Below are 19,207 nucleotides of genomic sequence, written 5' to 3' on the forward strand. Positions count from 1 at the left end.
TGAAATTTTTTTTGATTTTTCTTTGCTTTAAATTTTTTTTTGTATATTTTCAATTTTTTTAATGTATTAATATTAAAAATAAAAATAAAAATAAATTATTTTAAATAAAAAATACTTTTGAATAAAAACTATATCGATAACAACCATAAAATAGAATTTATATTGAAAGAATAAAAAATTCATAAACATAAAAAATGAATTATTTCAATGGAAAAATATGATTTTAATTTTTAGATCTAAAACGTTAAATTAGATTTTTGTGATGGTTTGTTGTTTATAAATTATTTATACTTCGTTTATAAATAATATTTTGACCCACATTACTTGGGTCTAGCAAACATGTCTAACCCAAGTTTACTTGAATAATAATAATAATAAGAAGAACAACAACAACAACACTAATAATAATAATAATACTAACAACAACAACAACAACAACAACCACTACAATAATAATCATACTAATAATAGAAGATAGAATTTCTATTGAAGGAATAACAAATTCATAAACATAAAACATGAACTATATCAATGGGAAGATATGATTTGAATTTTTAGATCTAAAATGTTAAATTAGATTTTTGTGATGATTTGTTTATAATAATGAAGATATGTTTGCTTGGGTCTTGCAACCATGTGTGATGACAGACCTATGCGAGCGAGTCTACAAACCCTGGCTCGCGAGACAAGCCAGACCCAAGTTTTTAGGGTTTGGCTCCCCTAATAATAAAAAAATAAAAATATTTATAATAAAAATAATAATATTAAACTTGTCTGATCCAAGTTCTTATAATTTTTAATCATTCAAATCAAATTTATGGTTTTTCTTCAAAAATAATAATATTGTTTTTCAAATTTATTGATAATGATGATGATGATAATCTCTAACAAAAAAAAAGAAGTAAGAAGACCTAAAAGAGAGGCATGAAAGAAAACCAATAAAAATTATAAATGAACCCATCCACACCCTTTAATCCAAAGAAATGACATTGAAGCATGACAGTATTACCAAACTCAAGAACAATAATACTACGTCTAATTAAAAAAAACAATAAAACAGGACATGAAAATGATAGAAAAGAAAGTAGAGGGCAACTGAAAGGAGTCTAAAAACTAAATCCACAACTGAATACTTCAAGAGAAGAAGTAAGAGTGATGAGGAACCAAAACTCTCAAATCAACTATCCAGACCTAAAAACACGTCCAATTCCACCTAATAAGTAGCAGCTCTTTCAATGTTGTCCAAAGACCAAGGACCTAGGCAAGTGTGCAATGCATTGTTGTGGCTGGACTGTTGCTGTTACCATCCATAATGAATTCTCTCTCCCTGCACAATAGTATTAGTAGGAGTTTTAGTTTTCTCTGTAATATTAAGTTAAAAATGGAATATTGCAACAAGGTAATGATCAGTGCCATGCCTAAAATCCGTGTAGGTTCAAAGGAATATAAAGCATGAAGCCATGTTCTTCCACTCCCTCGAACAAGTGCAGAAACGCCCACTACGAGGAAACATTATAAGGATCAAGTATTTACTGTTTCAGTAGCAAAGCCTCACAAAACCAAACCATACAGGGAAATTTGTTGCCCTCTAGACTCAAACCCAACTAGGTAATAAAACTAGCTCTCGTTTCTCCAACAAGTAAAAGAAACCATCCATTCCAAAACACCTCTATCATTTTGAAATAAGGAAATGTTGCCTTTCATCACAAAGAAAAAAACCCTACCTGTGCACCACTGTCCTTTTATCAAACGAAGAGCTAGCATGGGGTACAACAACAACAATTTTAAACTAATACGACACAAGATACAATGGGAAATGCAAGCTCTATAATATCAAAACCAAAACGTCATAATTTTTTTTGACTGACAACCGTTAATGAGAAGGAAACCTTTTACCTGCAGTGATGATGAAAAGGTGAGGAGCTATAGGTGCAGCTGCTGGACTGTCACTGATGCGGAGGAGGTGTGTTAAATGTAATTTGTAATTCTCAATGTCTTTTATCGTTAGCTTTTATGGCTCTTGTTTTCTTGGTTTTTCCTAGATTGTAAAAGTCCAAGTGTTCCTAGATTTTATTAATTCAGCTTTTGTTATATAAGTCATCTCTCCTTTGTTTATGAAAGTAAGAAAGCAGAACAAAAGTATAATAAAATCGTCTCTGGTATTGAGCTGCATCTCTACCAATTATCAGTTTCAATCTTCTTCTCTGTTTCTGCTATTTGTTTTCCAACAGATTTGACATCAGAGCAAGGTTAATTTCTTCTATATGGCTTCTTCTTCTAGTATTTCTACTTTCTCTTATAAAGTTAAGCAGATTCCCATCTTCGATGGAGAACATTACGCATACTAGAGTTCTTAGATGGAGACTATCTTTATTTCACAAAACTTGTGGACATTAGTTGATGAAAGGTTTGCATAAACACCCCAGACAAGATCTTTTACATTCTGGTAAGAAGAGGATGCAAAGGAATACAAGCAGAATATATAAAGAAATGCAACTGCTGTAAGAATTATTCAGCAGGGAGTAAGTAAATCAATTTATCCCATAATTTTCTCTATTAGGAAGACACGAGAAGCATGGGAGATATTGAGAAATGAATTCCAGAGCTCTCAGAAAGCCATCTCCATTCGGCTACAGAATCCATGAAGAGAATTTGAAAATCTTACAATGAAAGATAATAAGTTGGTTAAAGATTTCTCTTCTAGAACTACTAAAATCATCAATCAAATCAAAAGTTGTGGAGACAATATTTCTGATAAAAGAGTTGCAGAGAAGATACTAAGAAGTTTACCATAAAAATTTGAACATATAGTTATTATTGAAGAAACAAGAGATCTGTCAAGACTTTCAATTCATGAATTAATGGAATCTCTTGAGGTGCATGAACAAAGAGTAAACCAGTATAGCAAGCAACCAATGGAGCAGGCTTTTTTTATCAAAGCTAATTTTTCTAACAGTAGGGGAACAAGTTTTCATCAAGATCAGAAAGGAGGAAGATCTTTTTTCAGAAAAGACACATATAGAACAACAAGTGAGAGTTAGAATCGCAACAAAGGTAAAGGTAGAAGCAGAGGAAGAAGAAGAGCAAATTTTCAACCAAGAATAGGCAACAATTCATATTGCTCTATCTGCAAGAGAGGACTGGTCATGGAACTCGAGATTGTCTCTTCAAGTGTACCACACGGAAAAATTCCACTCATTCTGACAAAAATTGCTGGCACGAAGATAAGGTAGATGGCAGTGGAGAGAACAATATAACAAAATTTTCAAAGGAAGAAGATCAGTTGTTCTATTCCTGTATGAATGCAGAACACAAAGGATAAGAAATCTAATATCTTGATAGTGGTTGTAGTCATCATATCACTGATGATCGCTCAAACTTTGAAACTCTTGATGAAGAGTTTTCTTCTCATGTTGAACTTGGTGACAACAAAAGGGTGGAGATTAAAGGATGATGTGATATTGCAATCCACTCAAATGAAGGTAATAAAAAATGCATTCATGATATGTTTTACTCTCCTAGCATTGGTCAGAATCTATTAAATGTGGGAAAAATGATGAGAAGAGGTTATAAACTGGTTTTTAACGATGCACAATGTGAGATCTATAATAAGAAGACAAATAAGAGAATAGCTATAGTCCAGATGAGTTCTAATAATATCTTTCCTTTTAACATGAAATCCCTTCATAATGTTACTATGAGAAGTGAACATCTTAATGATTCTCAACTTTGTATTTAAGATATGGGCATCTGAATTACAATGGCTTGCAGCTATTAAAGAAGAAGAGGTCGGTTTTTGGTTTGCCTTCAATCCAGAACCAAGTTGGGATTTATGAAAGATATGTGTATGGAAAAATACATTGTTTTCCCTTTCCAAAGACTGTCTGGAGAGCTAAAGCACCACTGGAATTAGTTCATGCAGACATTTGTGGTCCTACTCAAACTTCATCTATGAGTAACAAGAGATATTCTTTACTTTTTGTTGATGATTACTTGAGAATGATTAGGATTTATTTTCTTGATAAAAATCAGAAGCCTTCTCTGTCTTTCTGTAATTCAAAGCTCTTGTAGAAAAGCAAAGTGGGTACCGAATGAAGACCCTAATAATAGAATAATAGACTGTGGAGAAGAGTTTATTTACAAGCCTTTTCTTGATTATTGCAAAGAGCATGGCATTCAAAGGCAACTTACAATCCGACATACTCCTTAGCGGAATAGAGTTGTAGAGAGAAAGAATATAACTATTGAAGAAATGGCAAGAAGCATGTTAAAGGGGAAATGACTTCCTAATAAATTTTAAGAAGAAGTTGTCAACACTGCAGCTTATATTCTCAATAGATCTCCAACAAAGGCAGTTAGAAATCAAACTACATTTGAAGTATGGTATAAATAAAAAGTTGATGTTAGTCATCTTAAAGTATTTGACAGTATTGTTTATGCTCTTATTCCTTCCCAAAACAGAGGCAAGTTTGATAAGAAAGAGGAGAAACTTATCTTCATTGGCTATAGTGATGAATCAAAAGGCTTTCGACTTTTCAATCCTAAAAAGGATCAGCTACTTCTGTCCAGAGATGTTATTTTTGATGAATCTCCTGCTTGGAAATAGGAAGATTCAGTCAATCTAGAATCAGCAATACTAAAGTTATTTCAAGCTTCAAAACAGCTTGATGTTTCCAATTCTCAAGTTAGAACTAGTTTAATTTTACAGTTTGAAGGAAGCTCATCAAGTTCTATTGATGAATTAGTCTCAGAATCTCCTCCAAGGAGAGTTCATTCTTTAACTGACATTTACAATTCATTTCATGTTGCCTTCTTTTCAGGAGAACCTCAGAATTTTGAAGAAGCAGTAAGAAAGGAAGAATGAAGGAAAGCTATGAAAAGGAGATGATAAGTATCGAAAAGAATCAAATGTGGAAGTTAATTGATCTTTCAAAAGAAAAGAAGGTAGTGGGATTAAAATGAGTGTTCAAGATCAAATACAATGAATATGACAACATTCAGAAGCATAAGGTTAGAATTGTTGCTAAAGGCTACTCTCAGCAACCTGAAGTTGATTTTTCAGAACCTTTGCACCTATTACAAGAATGGAAACTATCAAAATAGTTCTTGAATTATCTACACAACTTCAATTGCAGGTTTTTCAGCTTGATGCTAAGTCAGCATTTCTTAATGGCGAATTGCAAGAAGAAGTCTATGTCCAGCAGCCTCTAGGATATGAATTAAAAGGACAAGAAGATAAAGTCTACAGACTTTATAAAACCCTTTATGGATTAAAACAAGCTCCAAAAGCATGGAACCATAAAATTAATCTCTATTTTCATCAGAATGGATTTGGAAGAAGTCAATCCGAACCATCACTTTATGTAAAGAAGAAGAGAGAAGATTTTCTAATGGTTTGTCTTTATGTTGATGATCTGATTTATGCAGGAACAAGTAAAGATATGGTTGCAGATTTCAAGGATACTATGATGAGAGAATTTGAAATGACAAATCTTGGGTTGATGAGATTTTTGCTTGGCATTTAAGTGAAGCAATCTATAAGAAAAATCTTTATTTCACAAGAAAAGTATGTTATAGATCTCTTAAAGAAGTTTAACATGTCAGAATGTAAGCTAGTAACATCTCCAATGATAGCAAATAAGAAATTACAACAGAATGATGGTGCGGCTAAGATAAATTCAAAGTATTTTAAAAGCCTTGTTGGATCCTTAATCTACCTCACAAATTCAAGACTTGATATACTTTTTTCTGTTAGCATTATCTCTAGATTTATAGAGAATCCTAGCAAACTTCATTTTGCAGCAATAAAGAGGATCTTGCGATATCTTTAAAGAACCAAGAATCATGGACTCTTGTATAGAAAACAAGATGAAAACAGGTTGATTGTCTATACTGACAGTGATTGGGCATGAAGCTATAATGATAGAAAAAGTACATCTGGTTACGTGTTTTGTCTTGGAACAAATACAATTTCTTAGTGTTCAAGGAAGCAAAGCTCTATAGCTTTATCTTTTGCAGAGGCAAAATATATTGCAGCAAATGAAGTCGTTTGTCAATCAATGTGGATGAAAAGAATCCTTTCTGATTTGCAACAAAATATCCTTGATCGAGAAATCAATTTTTCATGTAAGATCAAAACATATAGAATTAAGACATCATTACATTAAAGATATGGTAAACAAGAAGAGAAACAATTGGAGTTTATTAACATATATGATCTACCTGCAAACATCTTCAATAAAGTTGTTCTAGTTGAGAAGTTTCAGCAATTCAAGAGTTTTTAAAGATTACAAATTAAAAGAAAGTATTAAATATAATTTTTTATTTTTAATGTCTTTTATTATCAGCTTTTATGGCTCTTGTTATCTTGGTTTTTTCTAGATAGTGGAAGTCTAAGTTTTCCTAGATTTTATTAATTCAGCTCTTGTTATATAGGTCCTCTCTCCTCTGTTTATGAAAGTAGAATAAAAGTATAATAAAATCGTCTCTGGTGAGCTGCAGCTCTACCACTTTTCAGTTTCAATCTTCTTCTTCTTTGTTTCTGCTATTTGTTTCCAACAAGGTGCTGGTGTTGGCGTTGTTGGATCTGCTGCTGGCAGGGGTTGCTGTGATGTTGAGGAGCTGGTGGCTGAAGCTAATGGAGGTTGTTTCGGACTGAGAAGATGAAGATCTTACAGTTGCTACTGGACGGAGAAGAGATGCAACCATCTGCTAGTGATGGAAATTTCTGCTGGACTGAAACTGACCCCATGCTGGCGATGGGAGCTTCTGCTCGACTGAAGCTAATTCTTTGCTTAGCAATGGTGGGATTCTGCTGGAGGTGTAGAGAAGGTAACATCGCTAGAAGGAGGAGCTGTCATGGCTGCTATTGGAAGATCCTTCTCTGCTGCTGGAACAGTTGAAGATGAGATGAGGGCTGAAGACAATCCTTAAAGAATGCTCTCGGTAAACCACCATGACTGAGAAGAAACTCTTCTTGCTAAAGCTGCCGTGTGCAGAAGAGAAGGTCGCTGCTGCAGCTTGATGGGGTTCACGGTACTATGCTGGTGCAAAGCCGCTCTTCTAGACTGTGATGCTTCAATGGAAACCGCGAACAGTTGAGGAAGAACGACTGGAATGCTATTACTAGAGAAGAAGAAGTCACGGTGCTATGTTGTTGCTCTTGCAGCTGTGAGAATGAAGATCTAGCCTCTTCTAGTGTGGCTTGTAGTGAGAGTTAATTATCATCAACGTTGGATCCAAAAGAAAAAGTCTAGAGCCCTTTCTAGGAGAGAAGGGTTAATTATGTTGATTCCATTTTTTTCATTTTTTTTTTTTTTTTGGGAGAGTAAACCGCTGGTGTAGAGGAGAGTTAATTATTTTGGGCTATTTTGGCTTGAGGGTCACGGTGCTACTTCCATGGAGGATGGGAGAGAAGGGTTAACTATGTTGATTCTCTTTGGTCACGAATTTTGATTGTTTCTGGTAGTGGTGATTATTTTTTATTTGGTTTAGTTTTTATTAAAAAAAATAACTAAATCGATTTAAAAAAAACCGAAACCGGTTCAAACCGACCGATTTCAATTCGGTTTGGTTCGGTTTTTTAGAACAAAATCTTGTTAAAACCGGTTTGGCTCGGTTTTTCAATTTAGCTCGGTTTTTTTCCAGTTTGGCTCGGTTTTTTCGGTTTGGCTCGGTTTTTTGGTTTGGCTCGGTTTGACTCGATTTTTTTCGGTTTGGATTTTGTTTAGTTTAGTTTTTTCGGTTTCAGACTTATAAAACCAAAACCGAACCGGTCAGTTTTTTGAAAATTATAATCAGTTTAATTGGTTTTTATTCACGGTTCGGTTTTTTTTTTTGTTTTTTTCTGGTTTTTTTTATTTAATTTATTTTTCAAATTTTTTGTTCACCCCTAATTTTTAGAAAACTGGAGAAACTTTATTGTGCTTTTTTTATTATTATTATTTTTGGTGTGAGTGTGTTTGTGGGAGGGAGAGTATTGGGTGTGTGTGATTTTTTTTTTAATTAATTTTCTTCTAATTTTTTTTTCTTTTAAAATCTCTTCCCCTCGTGAAATTCTATACTAAAATCTCTTCCTTTTATATGTGCACCTATTTATAGATAAAAAAAATTAGTTAGAAGAGAAAATAAATCAAAATTAATTATAAAATTTTAAAAATAAATCTTTATTACTCATTTTATAACTTATAACTTGAAGATAAAGTAAAGAAAAATAAATTTTTAGATTAAAAGAATTAATTATGGGCCTTTTGATTTAAAATTGGGTTGTTAAATGAACGGATATTTAATTTTTAAATTAATCCTTTTCTTTATACATCAAAGATAAATATTTTTTTTATTTTAAATTCTTTGAAAAAGATGCTGCAAATGATAAAAAAAAAATCAAGAATATATTTTATGAGTTTTTATTGTTTTTCGTTATTTTTATTTTATTTTATTTTGAAATTTTTTCAAAAATAAAATAAAAAATTAAATAACAACAATACATTTTCAAAAGAAAAAAACAAAAACTCGCTATCACTGTCACTCTCCATAACAACCTTACATTATTAGCTTACGATGTGTCGCTTTTGCACCTATGCTGTACACGTCAAAGTTTTAGGGAGAAATCGTGTCCTGAAATTTTGCCTGTCTTCGAAGAACACCTGTTTACCATGCCATCTATGAAGCCATTTAAGCTCGCCCAATTCCTTACGGAAATTTCATTTACACATTGGAGGGTTGCCTGTGGCGGAGCGCGGACACCCTCCTTAACGTTCCTCTAAAATGCAAGTGAAGTCCATGCATGGAGCTGAAGGTAGAAATGAAATTCCATGTGTTGTGAATTGTCTGACACCTTTCAATAAGAGCACTGTAACGCTTTTACTCCATATGCATATACAGGAAATCTTGTATAGCAGAAGGATTCCATAATCTAAAAAAAAAAAAAACTTTATGCAGCAAGAATGGAACCCTGAAAAGCTGGGAATGCATTGCCTGTCGAAAGAAACCAATATTTACAATAAGGTCATGGCATTGTATCCCATTGTGCTAATGGTTGCATAATTGAATCTGGAAAGCACAATGTTCATCTTCGTTGCTGGTTTTTAAGCTTTCATTGACATTCAATAAAGAAAAGTCTATGTGGAGTCTCCCCAAGCTCTTTGCAAGATGCACAACAGGACTGCATCTTGCATCCGCCTGTGTAACAGATTTTTTTCGCTTGCTTAGTCAAGGAAGCCCACCTAACCACATGGAAAGAGCTTACTGGATTTGCACCACATAACTGGTTCATGGCCATAATTTATGAGAAAATCCATGCTCACTCATGCTGCCTCTGGATAAATTTCTTAATCTCTGCCAGAAATGCCTTCTTCCTATTCTCAAAGTCCCTGAGCTAGCATGTCTCCTAAAGGACCCAACTTCTTGACCCTCAAATCCCATAGATGTGGTCAACAAATCAGATTTCGATAATGGCACAGGGTGTGAACTTTCTATGTTCTCACCTGAAACTTCATCCTTACTTTCTAAATCAATTAGAAGATTCTCATGGCTGCAACTTCTTGACCTCTGCATATTTGCTTCATCAAACTCATTACAAACAAGCTTCAGGGCCTGAACCACTTCACCCATAAAAGGGCGGTGAGAAACTTCTGGTTGCACACACATTGATGCAATTGCTGCTACTTTGGTGATGGTATCAAATGAGACGGAGGACCTTATAGTTGGGTCTACTATCGCTTCTAAGCCCTCCTTGCATGTGAGGAGCGGGCGAGCATACACAACAAGATTTTCTTGACCTGGTGGTTGAGACAAATCTACAGGTTTCCGTCCGGTTAGGAGCTCAAGGAGGACTACACCATAGCTGTAAACATCACTCTTCACCAGAAGGTGACCCATCATTGCATACTCTGGTGCCAAATAACTGGTAACAAGAAATAGCATATGATAAGATATGCGTTTAAGTTGTAAAACAAATTCTGAAAAAATAAATAAGTAACCTGAAGCATGCCTTGATTCATCAATTCACTTCCTTAACTGCCAATAAAATGTATAAAGATAAATCAGAGTAAATTATACCCAAAAGTTCCCATAATATGTGTGGATATGTGTTTATTTCCCCCATCCACTGCTGCCTTAGCCAAGCCAAAATCTGAAACTTTAGGTGTAAAATCAGGTTCTAACAGTATGTTACTAGACTTGAAGTCTCGATGAATCACGCTAGGGCTTGAGTCTTCGTGCAAATATGCTAGGCCCCGAGCTGCACCTAGGGCAATCTTCATCCGGGCATCCCAGTCAAGTGGATCTGTTTCCTGGTCAACTCCTACAATAACAGAAAAACAGCACAAAGTAAAACCACTTCAAGAAATCAATGATCTAGATATAACAAATACATAAATATTTTTGGTTTTTACCCACCATGTAAATGTGATTCGACACTTCCATTTGGAATAAGTTCATACACCAGGCAACGGGTATGGCCTTCTGTGCAAATACCAACCAATTTAACAAGGTTTCTGTGATGCAGACGGCTGAGCATCTCAACTTCTGCCAAGAATTCACGGCCACCATGCTGGTCATCTCTCTTTAAGACCTTCACAGCCACTTCTCTTCCATCATCTAACAAGCCACCGTAGACAAGCCCAAACCCACCTTCTCCGAGGATTCGTGAAGCATCAAAGCTATTGGTGGCTCTCTCTATGTCATTCAAAGTAAATGTCTTTGCAGATCCCGTATATGTCATTGCCCCAGAGCTGAGGGACATAGATTCAGAAGTGGGCATACTTCCAAAAATCATAGGCCCAGTAGCCCCTGCCAGGTATAAACTGGAATCTATAAGCTCAAACATTACAACAACAGACAAAGCTTGATTTTATGATGTAGAATGTACAACATACAAGGATTACCATAAATGCAAGTTAAGTAGGAAAAAGTTTTTCATGCAAGGATGCCAGTTCTAACATCTCATTTTCCAAGCAATGAAAAATAAAATTATTTATCAAAAGAAAAGAAGAAATTTTTTTGACATAGAATGTAGAAAAAATATTTGGAAAAACAATTTGAAATCACTAATTTCATTAGAAAAAATAAAAAGAAGATGAACTTCATGATTCAAGTAGTGCATAACTTTAGGGCTTTCTAGAACAAGTTGTATAAGATGGTCAAAGTTTCTGTACCTGACGCTTTTACTGGTGAGGACTCTAATTCCTGTAGAACTTGTTGAGGTTCATGAACCTGAGTTCCACATTTCAACAGCAAAAGCCAAGCAATTGCCATGCATATAACCAAGACAGTGAAAGAAGAGAGAACTATTACAGCCACCATGCTTCCACCAAGCCCCTTTTTTTTCCTCCTTGGTACATCAACTCCTAAAGGTTTATTTGTCCTTCCATTGTTATCATGGCCGGTATATGGTCCGTCATCAACAGTAGAAGTGCTCTCAGGTGAAGGTGGAGATGGTGGAAGACCTGCAGGTTATAAGAGATTCAGAAGTTAGAAATCCAAGACAAGTATGAAGTCTAAAGTCTAAATGAGTAACTTTTATTTGAATGGCAGGGAAGAATAACTCCTACAGGCCAACAGCAAATCAATATGGCTTGAAGTTTTTTACATTGTCAAAACAAGAGGTGATGAGCAAATATTCAGGAGCATGAATTTAGGAAAACAAAAGGCAATATAAGAATTATAACACCCCTCAATTAAACTGCTTGAGAAAAAGCCCATATGGGCTTTCTTTCATCAGACACTTCAGCAATAAAATGGCCTCAATGAAAAGTCCCTCAAAACAATTAGAAAGTGTTCAAGGATGAGTCTAAAGGTTTAAATGATCCCAGTGAAGTTTGGCAAAGGTTAAATTTCCATAAAAATAAAAAGATTTTCAGGGAAGTTAAAAAGATGACCTGGATAGTGAACATATAATACTTCATAGGCACCAAAGAGGGAAGGCTTTATGAGAACTTGTCTGTTCCAAAATTTCTTGTAGATTGAAAATGCAGAAGAATCATCAAATTTTACTCCTCGTGGAACCAGGTTGATGAGAACAGTGCTTTTCTCTAGCTCCTGACTAGCAGCATTTGCTCCCATGATGCGGACTTGGCTGTGGTTTAGTGCAACACTTGCTGCAATTTCCTCAGCTAACTCTGTAACCAAAGTGAAGAATGTGTCTATTGCGACACTAAAACGGAGTTTAACTTGAATTGGCCACACACATCCACAGGGTGATCCAGCAGGCGTATATGTTAATGGCTCTGAACATGTTGGTGATGTACAATCTGCAAATACCTCTAGCAATAAGCACATGCGTGATATTCCAAATTTAAATGATGGTGTAATGGATATATTATACTGTGAGGTATGTGCATATTTTTACCTTCATTAGGAGGTGGAGGTGGCAGAGTCAGAATCTGTAATGGTGGTGGAGCCTTCATCTTCTTCAAGGATGGATCAAAAGGAGACATTGCAGGTGGATGAGAGCGCACTTGCAGACAGAAAACATGATCTCAGTGAGATATTTGTAAGCAATCACCATAATGAAGTTACAGATTCCAAGATTAAATCAAATACAAAAAAGTTAGGATCCTGTACTGGTAAAATTGCTTGCAGGTGATAAAGCAGGTACAGGAGACTCCCAGCTCATTGATGGAAATGGAGAGGCAGAAGGGCCTAAAAATTCAGAGAGAAATTTTTTACTTCCTGAGGTAATGCTCAACTGGCAAATTAATGTAATGCATTTATTAAGGTCCCATCAGGTTAGAGAATCCTACCAAGTGGGTTATATTCGGGGGGAGGGATTCGGTAGGATGGTTCAGGAATTTTGACATGGTTCCTTCCACGACCATGGTGTCTGTGATTTGAGATTGAAGGAGAATATGCAGGTCTGTGAACCCATTCTTTTGCAGGAGTTCCAAAAGATGAAATAGAAGGTGCAAGTGCAATACTTGAAGGCCTAATGGCATAGTGTGGATGAGGAGCTACAACTGGAAAATATGTTTTTAAAAAACAATATACATATAATTAAAGGCATAGTATTCCTTGAGGTAACTTGAATCTTAAAAGTGAAAAAATTATGTTAGACTACCCACTGACCTTTAGTTGGAGAGTGATCCGAAGATGATGAAATGTGGGACGCTTTGTAAGAAGGTGTGACACCTTTGTTTCTATGTCTTCCCCTACTGAGGTTGGAAGGAGCTTGCTTTGAATAGAAGGCAGGGTCTGTATCATAGAATTTATATATATAAAGATTCAATCTGTAATCAATTTAAGAGGCATCTATGTATTGTTTTGTGCTACGCAGTCAAATGCAAGGGTGTAGAGATGCAGCTTACTGTTGTCTTCCATTATCTGAAAATATATCTTTCATTTTATAGAACATAAATTTAGAATTGAATATTTGGAAACAGTTCCTGGCTACCCTCTTCAATATGTTATCAAAAGGATCCAGGGAAAAAATCTGCATAGAATAATATTGAATGCTGTTTCCATTTTTAGCAAGACACATTTGCAGCAGGATATGAAATTTTGTTCCACGATTATAATGCAATTTCATTTTTTTCTTTAAGAAAATTTTTTCACCTGGTTGAATGGACGGCTGTTGGCTTGGCCTGATTGGGGAAGCAGTAGGGGGCTTTTGAGGCAATCTGCTTGGTGACGGTGCAACTGGTACTGCAGCATCAATGAATTACCAATGCAGCATTACAATTTGAAGCACACAAAAGTGGTGTTCATCACGTATGAAACAAAAAGATTCGATTGCATCACATATGAAGCACAAGAAGATATAATTTGCAAGAGATTGATAATTGACTTGATTCCACAGGAAACATGCAAAGAGTGGGCTTGGTGCAAAATGTTATACAAGTACTTCACTATGAAGGTTTACCTTCCCGAAATTGAAATATTTTGAGTGTGAATTTTCAATTTGTTTATTCATTGAATGATAAAGAACAGCTCAACTTCAGAGACTTCGCCAGCAAACATTTAGAAACAGCATAGTATTGAAGGCTTGGGGAACATGCGTCTTACTGTGAGTGTAAGTTGCATCAATTATATCTTCAACTAGCTGGCAAGCAATGGAAAAGAAAATGTGTAAAACGTGTCGCAGCCCGATGATTAAAGCTCCATGGCTATTGAGGGAAGGGAGGCGTAGAATGCTTATGGTAAACTGAATTGTGAGGTACATCATCAACCATTATAAAGCTGATTGTATAACAGATAATTAAATCTAGAACCTGCAAAGATACCCCTTAGCTGATTTTCTCGACAAATACATGCTCTTTCAGTTACATTCTGATTGCAAGATCAAGAAAAGTCATACTCTATTGGTTCTAGTACTTTTTGTATTATCATTTTGTGGTCAAGACAATGATAAATGATAAATTTTTCAAGCTTTAATTAGTATCCGTGAAGCTAAGAGCTACGATAATGCATTTAATGCTACAAATGCTGTTGTTAACTCTGTCACAATGATAATGGCTGCATAAGCTGCGCAGCAGCTTTCAAACCATAAGATCAGATAATGAAGTACATTGATGAGCCTATGGGTGGTTTTCGTTTGTGATGGTAGACTGGTAGCATATACTCGTGAAGATGCTAACAACGACAGCTCACTGCTCAGACCTCACTGCCTGGCAGTAACAAGCAAAAGCAGGGATTTTGGAATGACCACCACAGTTGAATGGCATTTTCACAGCTGATTGAGTAAACAATAAATCTTAGCAGTGTTAGTTTTTTTTCCTTCTTCATTAGCAGTGTTAGTTTCCTTCTTCATTAGAGAGAGATAAGGCCTGATTTATCAAAGTGGTGCTCAAAAGGTAAAATTTGAATGAAATGAACTAAACAAGAGATAGATAGAAATTTTGTGGCAGTATTTATCTTTCTATTTTAAGGTTGATAAAACTGATAACGCAATCAAGATGGGGAATCCTTGTAAGATGTAAAACAAAATCTCAGTTTCAATGACTGGTAGCAGGGTGGGTTAGCTCAACATCAGATTCTGTGCAGAAAGATCATGAAACGGGTGCAGGGACACGTCTGAGCAAATTCATGATTCATAATTCTCACTGTGTGACCTACCCTTTAGAAAATGTGCATCCCTCACAAACAAGAGTAAGGAGGTTCTTGCATACAATGGAGTTGCTTCTAAAGCTGTTGGTCCTAGATACAACCAAGCTATATAACCCAGATTCTCAAATCCAGTCCAAATTAAAAACTCAGCAGAGATTAGCATGTAGAGTATCAGCTAGTGGACGGATCAAACATAATTCAATGCAAGAACCAACTACAAAGGGTAAAGACCAAACCCCATTACCTGGAGATCCAAGAACAGACAAAGCACCACCAACTACGAACATGATCACCAGCACAAAACCCTCCAGCTGCATCCCCATTTTCACTTGTAAAGAGACTGAAAGATCCCCTCCTAATATCTCTCAACTCTCACCCGACCATCCAAGTGAAGGAGGATATGTATTGAAAAAAAGTAGTAAAAACTCGAATGACATTACGATGCAAAACATGAGTAGAAGACTTAAAGGAACAAACTACCCTACAGTGTACATGTCACAACTCACACTACTTTAAAAGAAAAGAAGAGACCCACCCATACAGTAAAAGAGAAGTAATGAGTTGATGAACTAAAAGCACACAAAGAATGAGTTAGGTGGGGAGAACCTACAAAGAGTACATGGCTCTCTTTTTCCTTTCCCCCTCAGACTAATAAGAAATGAAGCTTTGCCTTTGTTTTGTTAGTAGAACTGATCAAAGCTTAAAAGGCGTAACAGTGCCCTTAAAACAACTGGGTGGGTGGCACTTTTAAGTTTAAAAGGTTGGAGAGTTCCACGAGGTTAGTGGATGTGTGGGATCATTTCATGGCTGAAAGTTATCATCAAGTGCTTTGATATAAGAATTGCTGACTTCTTTTTCAGCTGATAGTGGCAAAATGATCTCTCCAAGCACTCTATCTGTGGAAATATTAATGTTTTTTTGCTAAAGTTAGGTTTGCTTTGACTCCCTCTCTGTGATTAGTGCTAAATTATTGATTTTTTTCAATCTTTCGTGGTTTGAATGGGGACTGTGCCATCAAGTCAAACTAGTTTTCTTCTTTCTATATTTTTTTTTATTGATGTTATTTTTTCTTCAAACTTTTTATTTTATAGGTGGTTTAACTTTTCCTCCTAACTGTTATCATGAGTTTATCAGTTAATTTAGTATATTCAAGTTTTTAAAAAAATTAATATTATTTTAATATTATTTTTTAATATTGAATGGATTGAAAAATTAGATTTTATAATTTATTTTTTATTTGTTTTTCATGAGATTATATTGGTCTCATCACTCGTACCATGAATTTAACGAGTTAACCTAGTTAACTCAAGTTTTTTATTTTTTTTAATCATTTTTTTTCTATTTTCATCCTTTAGGAAGGATTTGATTATGAATTAAGCTTCATAATTTATTTTGATTTGTTTTCTATGAGGTTATCATCATCTTATAACTCAGATCATGTATTTTATAGAATAACCCAGATAGACTCAAGTTGTTTTGTTTTTTTTAATCATTTTTTTCATCATTCAGCAAGGAATTAATTATAAATTAGGTTTCATGATTTATTTTGGTTTACTTTCTATGATGTTATCCTAATCTTATGACTCAGGTAATGTATTTTGTGGGTTAATCCAGATGGACTCAGATAATGTATTTTGTGGGTTATTGTTTCTTGTTTCTAGATTTAATTTTTTTTTAACTTTCAACCTTCAACAATAGATATATTGAGAAATAAACTTTATAATTTGTTTTGATTTGTTTTATATAAAAAATTATTTTACTAGAATAACAAAAAAAATTTACATGTTTAAATAAATTTTAATTTAACATGCAGTATAGCATGAGACAAGAATAGACTATCTAACTAATATCCCTTGAGTACATATATAAAGAAAAGAAAAGGAGAAAGAAGAAAAGTGAATTTCACTTTGATACTTAAAGATTGAAGTTTCCTTTCTTCTATTTGAATTTTGATACGATAATTAATTTCCTTTTAAATACGTTGGGATTTTTTTCAAAACACATGATTCAGCTTGCAGATACTCAAGAAATCTTGTAGTTGCCTATCATAAAACCCTTTTTTCAAAACAAACCGATGTCTCAAATGCTTCTTTTGGGATGAATGACCCTTTTTCCTTTTCTTTTTAATTAATATGGGTGTCCGGGCCAGCTTGTACGCACCTCGACTAATTTCATGGGCCTGGAGTTAACGACCATGTAAATTTCCAGTGGCCATGAGGTTTGTGAGACTCGAACTGGTGATCTCTAGATAGTAGACCTAGAGCCTGACAAGCTAAGCTACACCTCTTAAACGTGTTCAGAGTGTGGTTGCGATTGTTTTTCACTCAGAAAATATATCAAAATAATATATTTTTTTATTTTTAAAAATTATTTTTGACATCAGTATATCAAAATAATTTAAAAATACTAAAAAAATATTAATTTGAAGTAAAGAAAAAAAATATAAAAAATTCAAATTTTGTTAAAAGTGTTTTTAAAATATAAAAACAAAAGTGGAGTTATGAATTATTAAAAAAAAAAAAAAAAAGAGAGAGGCTGTTATAATGATATAACACATGAGCTGGATACCCAATAATTGTTGCTTAATTGACAGTGTCCGAGAAAATCAAAGGACGGACAAATTTTCAGACCATGATCTTGAAGAATATTCGATACATTTATAGCTCGGAGATTAAAAAAAAAAAAAAATTATTTATTAGGGGTGTTTTTTTTTTGAAAAGCCATTTTTTAAATTTTTTTGAGTTTGTTTGCTATTAAAAAAATTGATCAACGAAAAATACTTTTCGGTCAACAAAAAATATTTTCCAGTAAAATTTAACTTGATTTCTAGGAAAGTGCTTTTCTTTTATTTTAAGCAAAAAATACTTTCTGAAAGTTGTAAAAAATTTAAAAATATAGTATTATTTACTGATTATATCAAATTTTATCTTAAATTTTAATTTCTATGTATATTTTATTTTAAATATTTATTTTTAATTTCTTAATTTTATATTGAATTTTAATTCAAGCACGCAGCATGGATCAACATCATGTTGTCGTATAATTGGACGCCCCCACCGCACCGCTGGTATTAGGTACTGGTTCTGGACTCTGTGTCGGATGTCACCTCCATTGTTAATTCTCTCTTTCAATTTTGATCAACTTGTACGGCAATAGTGCACTCCATCTCCATGGCCTCAAACCATGGGATATTTTTTTAAGCTTCGATTTAATGTGTCGGTGAATAAATATTGGGTTCTTTTTGCTAGCCATTATTGCACCGTCCACTGCAAAATACAAGTTTGCTTCTTCGATAATTTCAAGGTTTATTTTCTTCTTCGTTAGATCTTCCCTTTAAGCATGTTGAAGAGGGTTTTATTTGGGTTTTTCGTGTAGATATCACAATCTTTATATATATATATATATATATATATATATATATATATATATATATATATATAATTTTAATAACATAAATTATTCATTCTAAATTGTGTAAAATTATGCATAATTATATTTGAGTGAAAAATCGACTTAAGAAATTATATAGATGAACAATTTATAGTTATCAAATTAATATGAAATTTAGCATGCATAATATGTGAGAAGATGATGAAAAGTCTAATTTCATCAAAGTAAAAATACATAAAAAGTAATTATAAATGGATGTTTGGAAACGCTGTTGTAACCGTGTTTTTAAAAAATTAAAATTTTTTATGTTAAAAATTATTTTTTTATATGTTTTGAATCGTTTTAATACGTTAATCTCAAAAATAATTTTTAAAAAATAAAAAAATATATTTTAATGCATTTCGGTATAAAAAATACTTTGAAGAGCAACCACAACTATACTCTCAAATAGACAATTAAAAATAACAACATGTATGAGTTACATGTATTGTTGTACTTTTTGAATTTATTTTATAATTTTATGTGTATTGTTAAGTCTAACCTTAAATTAAATTGTATGAGGAAAAAATAGATAGTTGAATTATGAGTAATCTCTCTAACAATTTGAAATATTAAAAAGAGATTTTGTTTTCATTATAAAAAGAAAATCTCTCCATTATTATTATTTTTATATCAGAAGGAAACTCAACTTCACGATTTTTAATAATAAAAACTTTAAAAATATTTATTTTCTAAACAGATTATATATATTCCTTATTATTTCCATGCATTTAAA

At 33.7% G+C, this 19,207-nt stretch overlaps 1 protein-coding gene across 3 annotated transcripts; it reads right to left on the reverse strand.

Moving 5' to 3' along the window:
• Positions 1-8,946: 8,946 nt before the first annotated feature.
• Positions 8,947-15,976, reverse strand: LOC18096755 (receptor-like serine/threonine-protein kinase ALE2). 3 transcript variants are annotated; one of them, XM_052451566.1, is made up of 11 exons: positions 15,287-15,974; positions 13,552-13,635; positions 13,066-13,191; positions 12,744-12,956; positions 12,565-12,642; positions 12,350-12,457; positions 11,880-12,251; positions 11,157-11,447; positions 10,399-10,791; positions 10,060-10,303; positions 8,947-9,904 (listed from the first exon to the last, which is right to left on the reverse strand). In XM_052451566.1, the coding sequence occupies exons 1-11, from the start codon at positions 15,363-15,365 to the stop codon at positions 9,271-9,273; spliced, it is 2,622 nt and encodes an 873-aa protein (XP_052307526.1). In that variant the 5' UTR covers positions 15,366-15,974; the 3' UTR covers positions 8,947-9,270. The 3 variants fall into 3 exon arrangements, 2 of the variants coding, with proteins under 2 accessions (XP_052307526.1, XP_024453739.2); XM_024597971.2 differs by having other exon boundaries at positions 13,552-13,641; XR_002981025.2 differs by having other exon boundaries at positions 9,769-9,904; positions 9,981-10,303; positions 13,552-13,641; positions 15,287-15,976.
• Positions 15,977-19,207: the final 3,231 nt, after the last annotated feature.

The sequence above is a fragment of the Populus trichocarpa genome, chromosome 3 (assembly GCF_000002775.5).
Source record: "Populus trichocarpa isolate Nisqually-1 chromosome 3, P.trichocarpa_v4.1, whole genome shotgun sequence".
NCBI classification, from domain to species: domain Eukaryota; kingdom Viridiplantae; phylum Streptophyta; class Magnoliopsida; order Malpighiales; family Salicaceae; genus Populus; species Populus trichocarpa.

Excerpts from the sequence above, each read along its gene's own strand:
- LOC18096755 (XM_024597971.2), bottom strand. The coding sequence starts at position 15,365 with ATGGGGATGCAGCTGGAGGGTTTTGTGCTGGTGATCATGTTCGTAGTT. Across the intron at positions 12,643-12,743 it reads CCCCGAATATAACCCACTTG|GCCCTTCTGCCTCTCCATTT; the intron begins GTAGGATTCTCT and ends CTGAATTTTTAG. Across the intron at positions 10,792-11,156 it reads CTCACCAGTAAAAGCGTCAG|GGGCTACTGGGCCTATGATT; the intron begins GTACAGAAACTT and ends TATACCTGGCAG.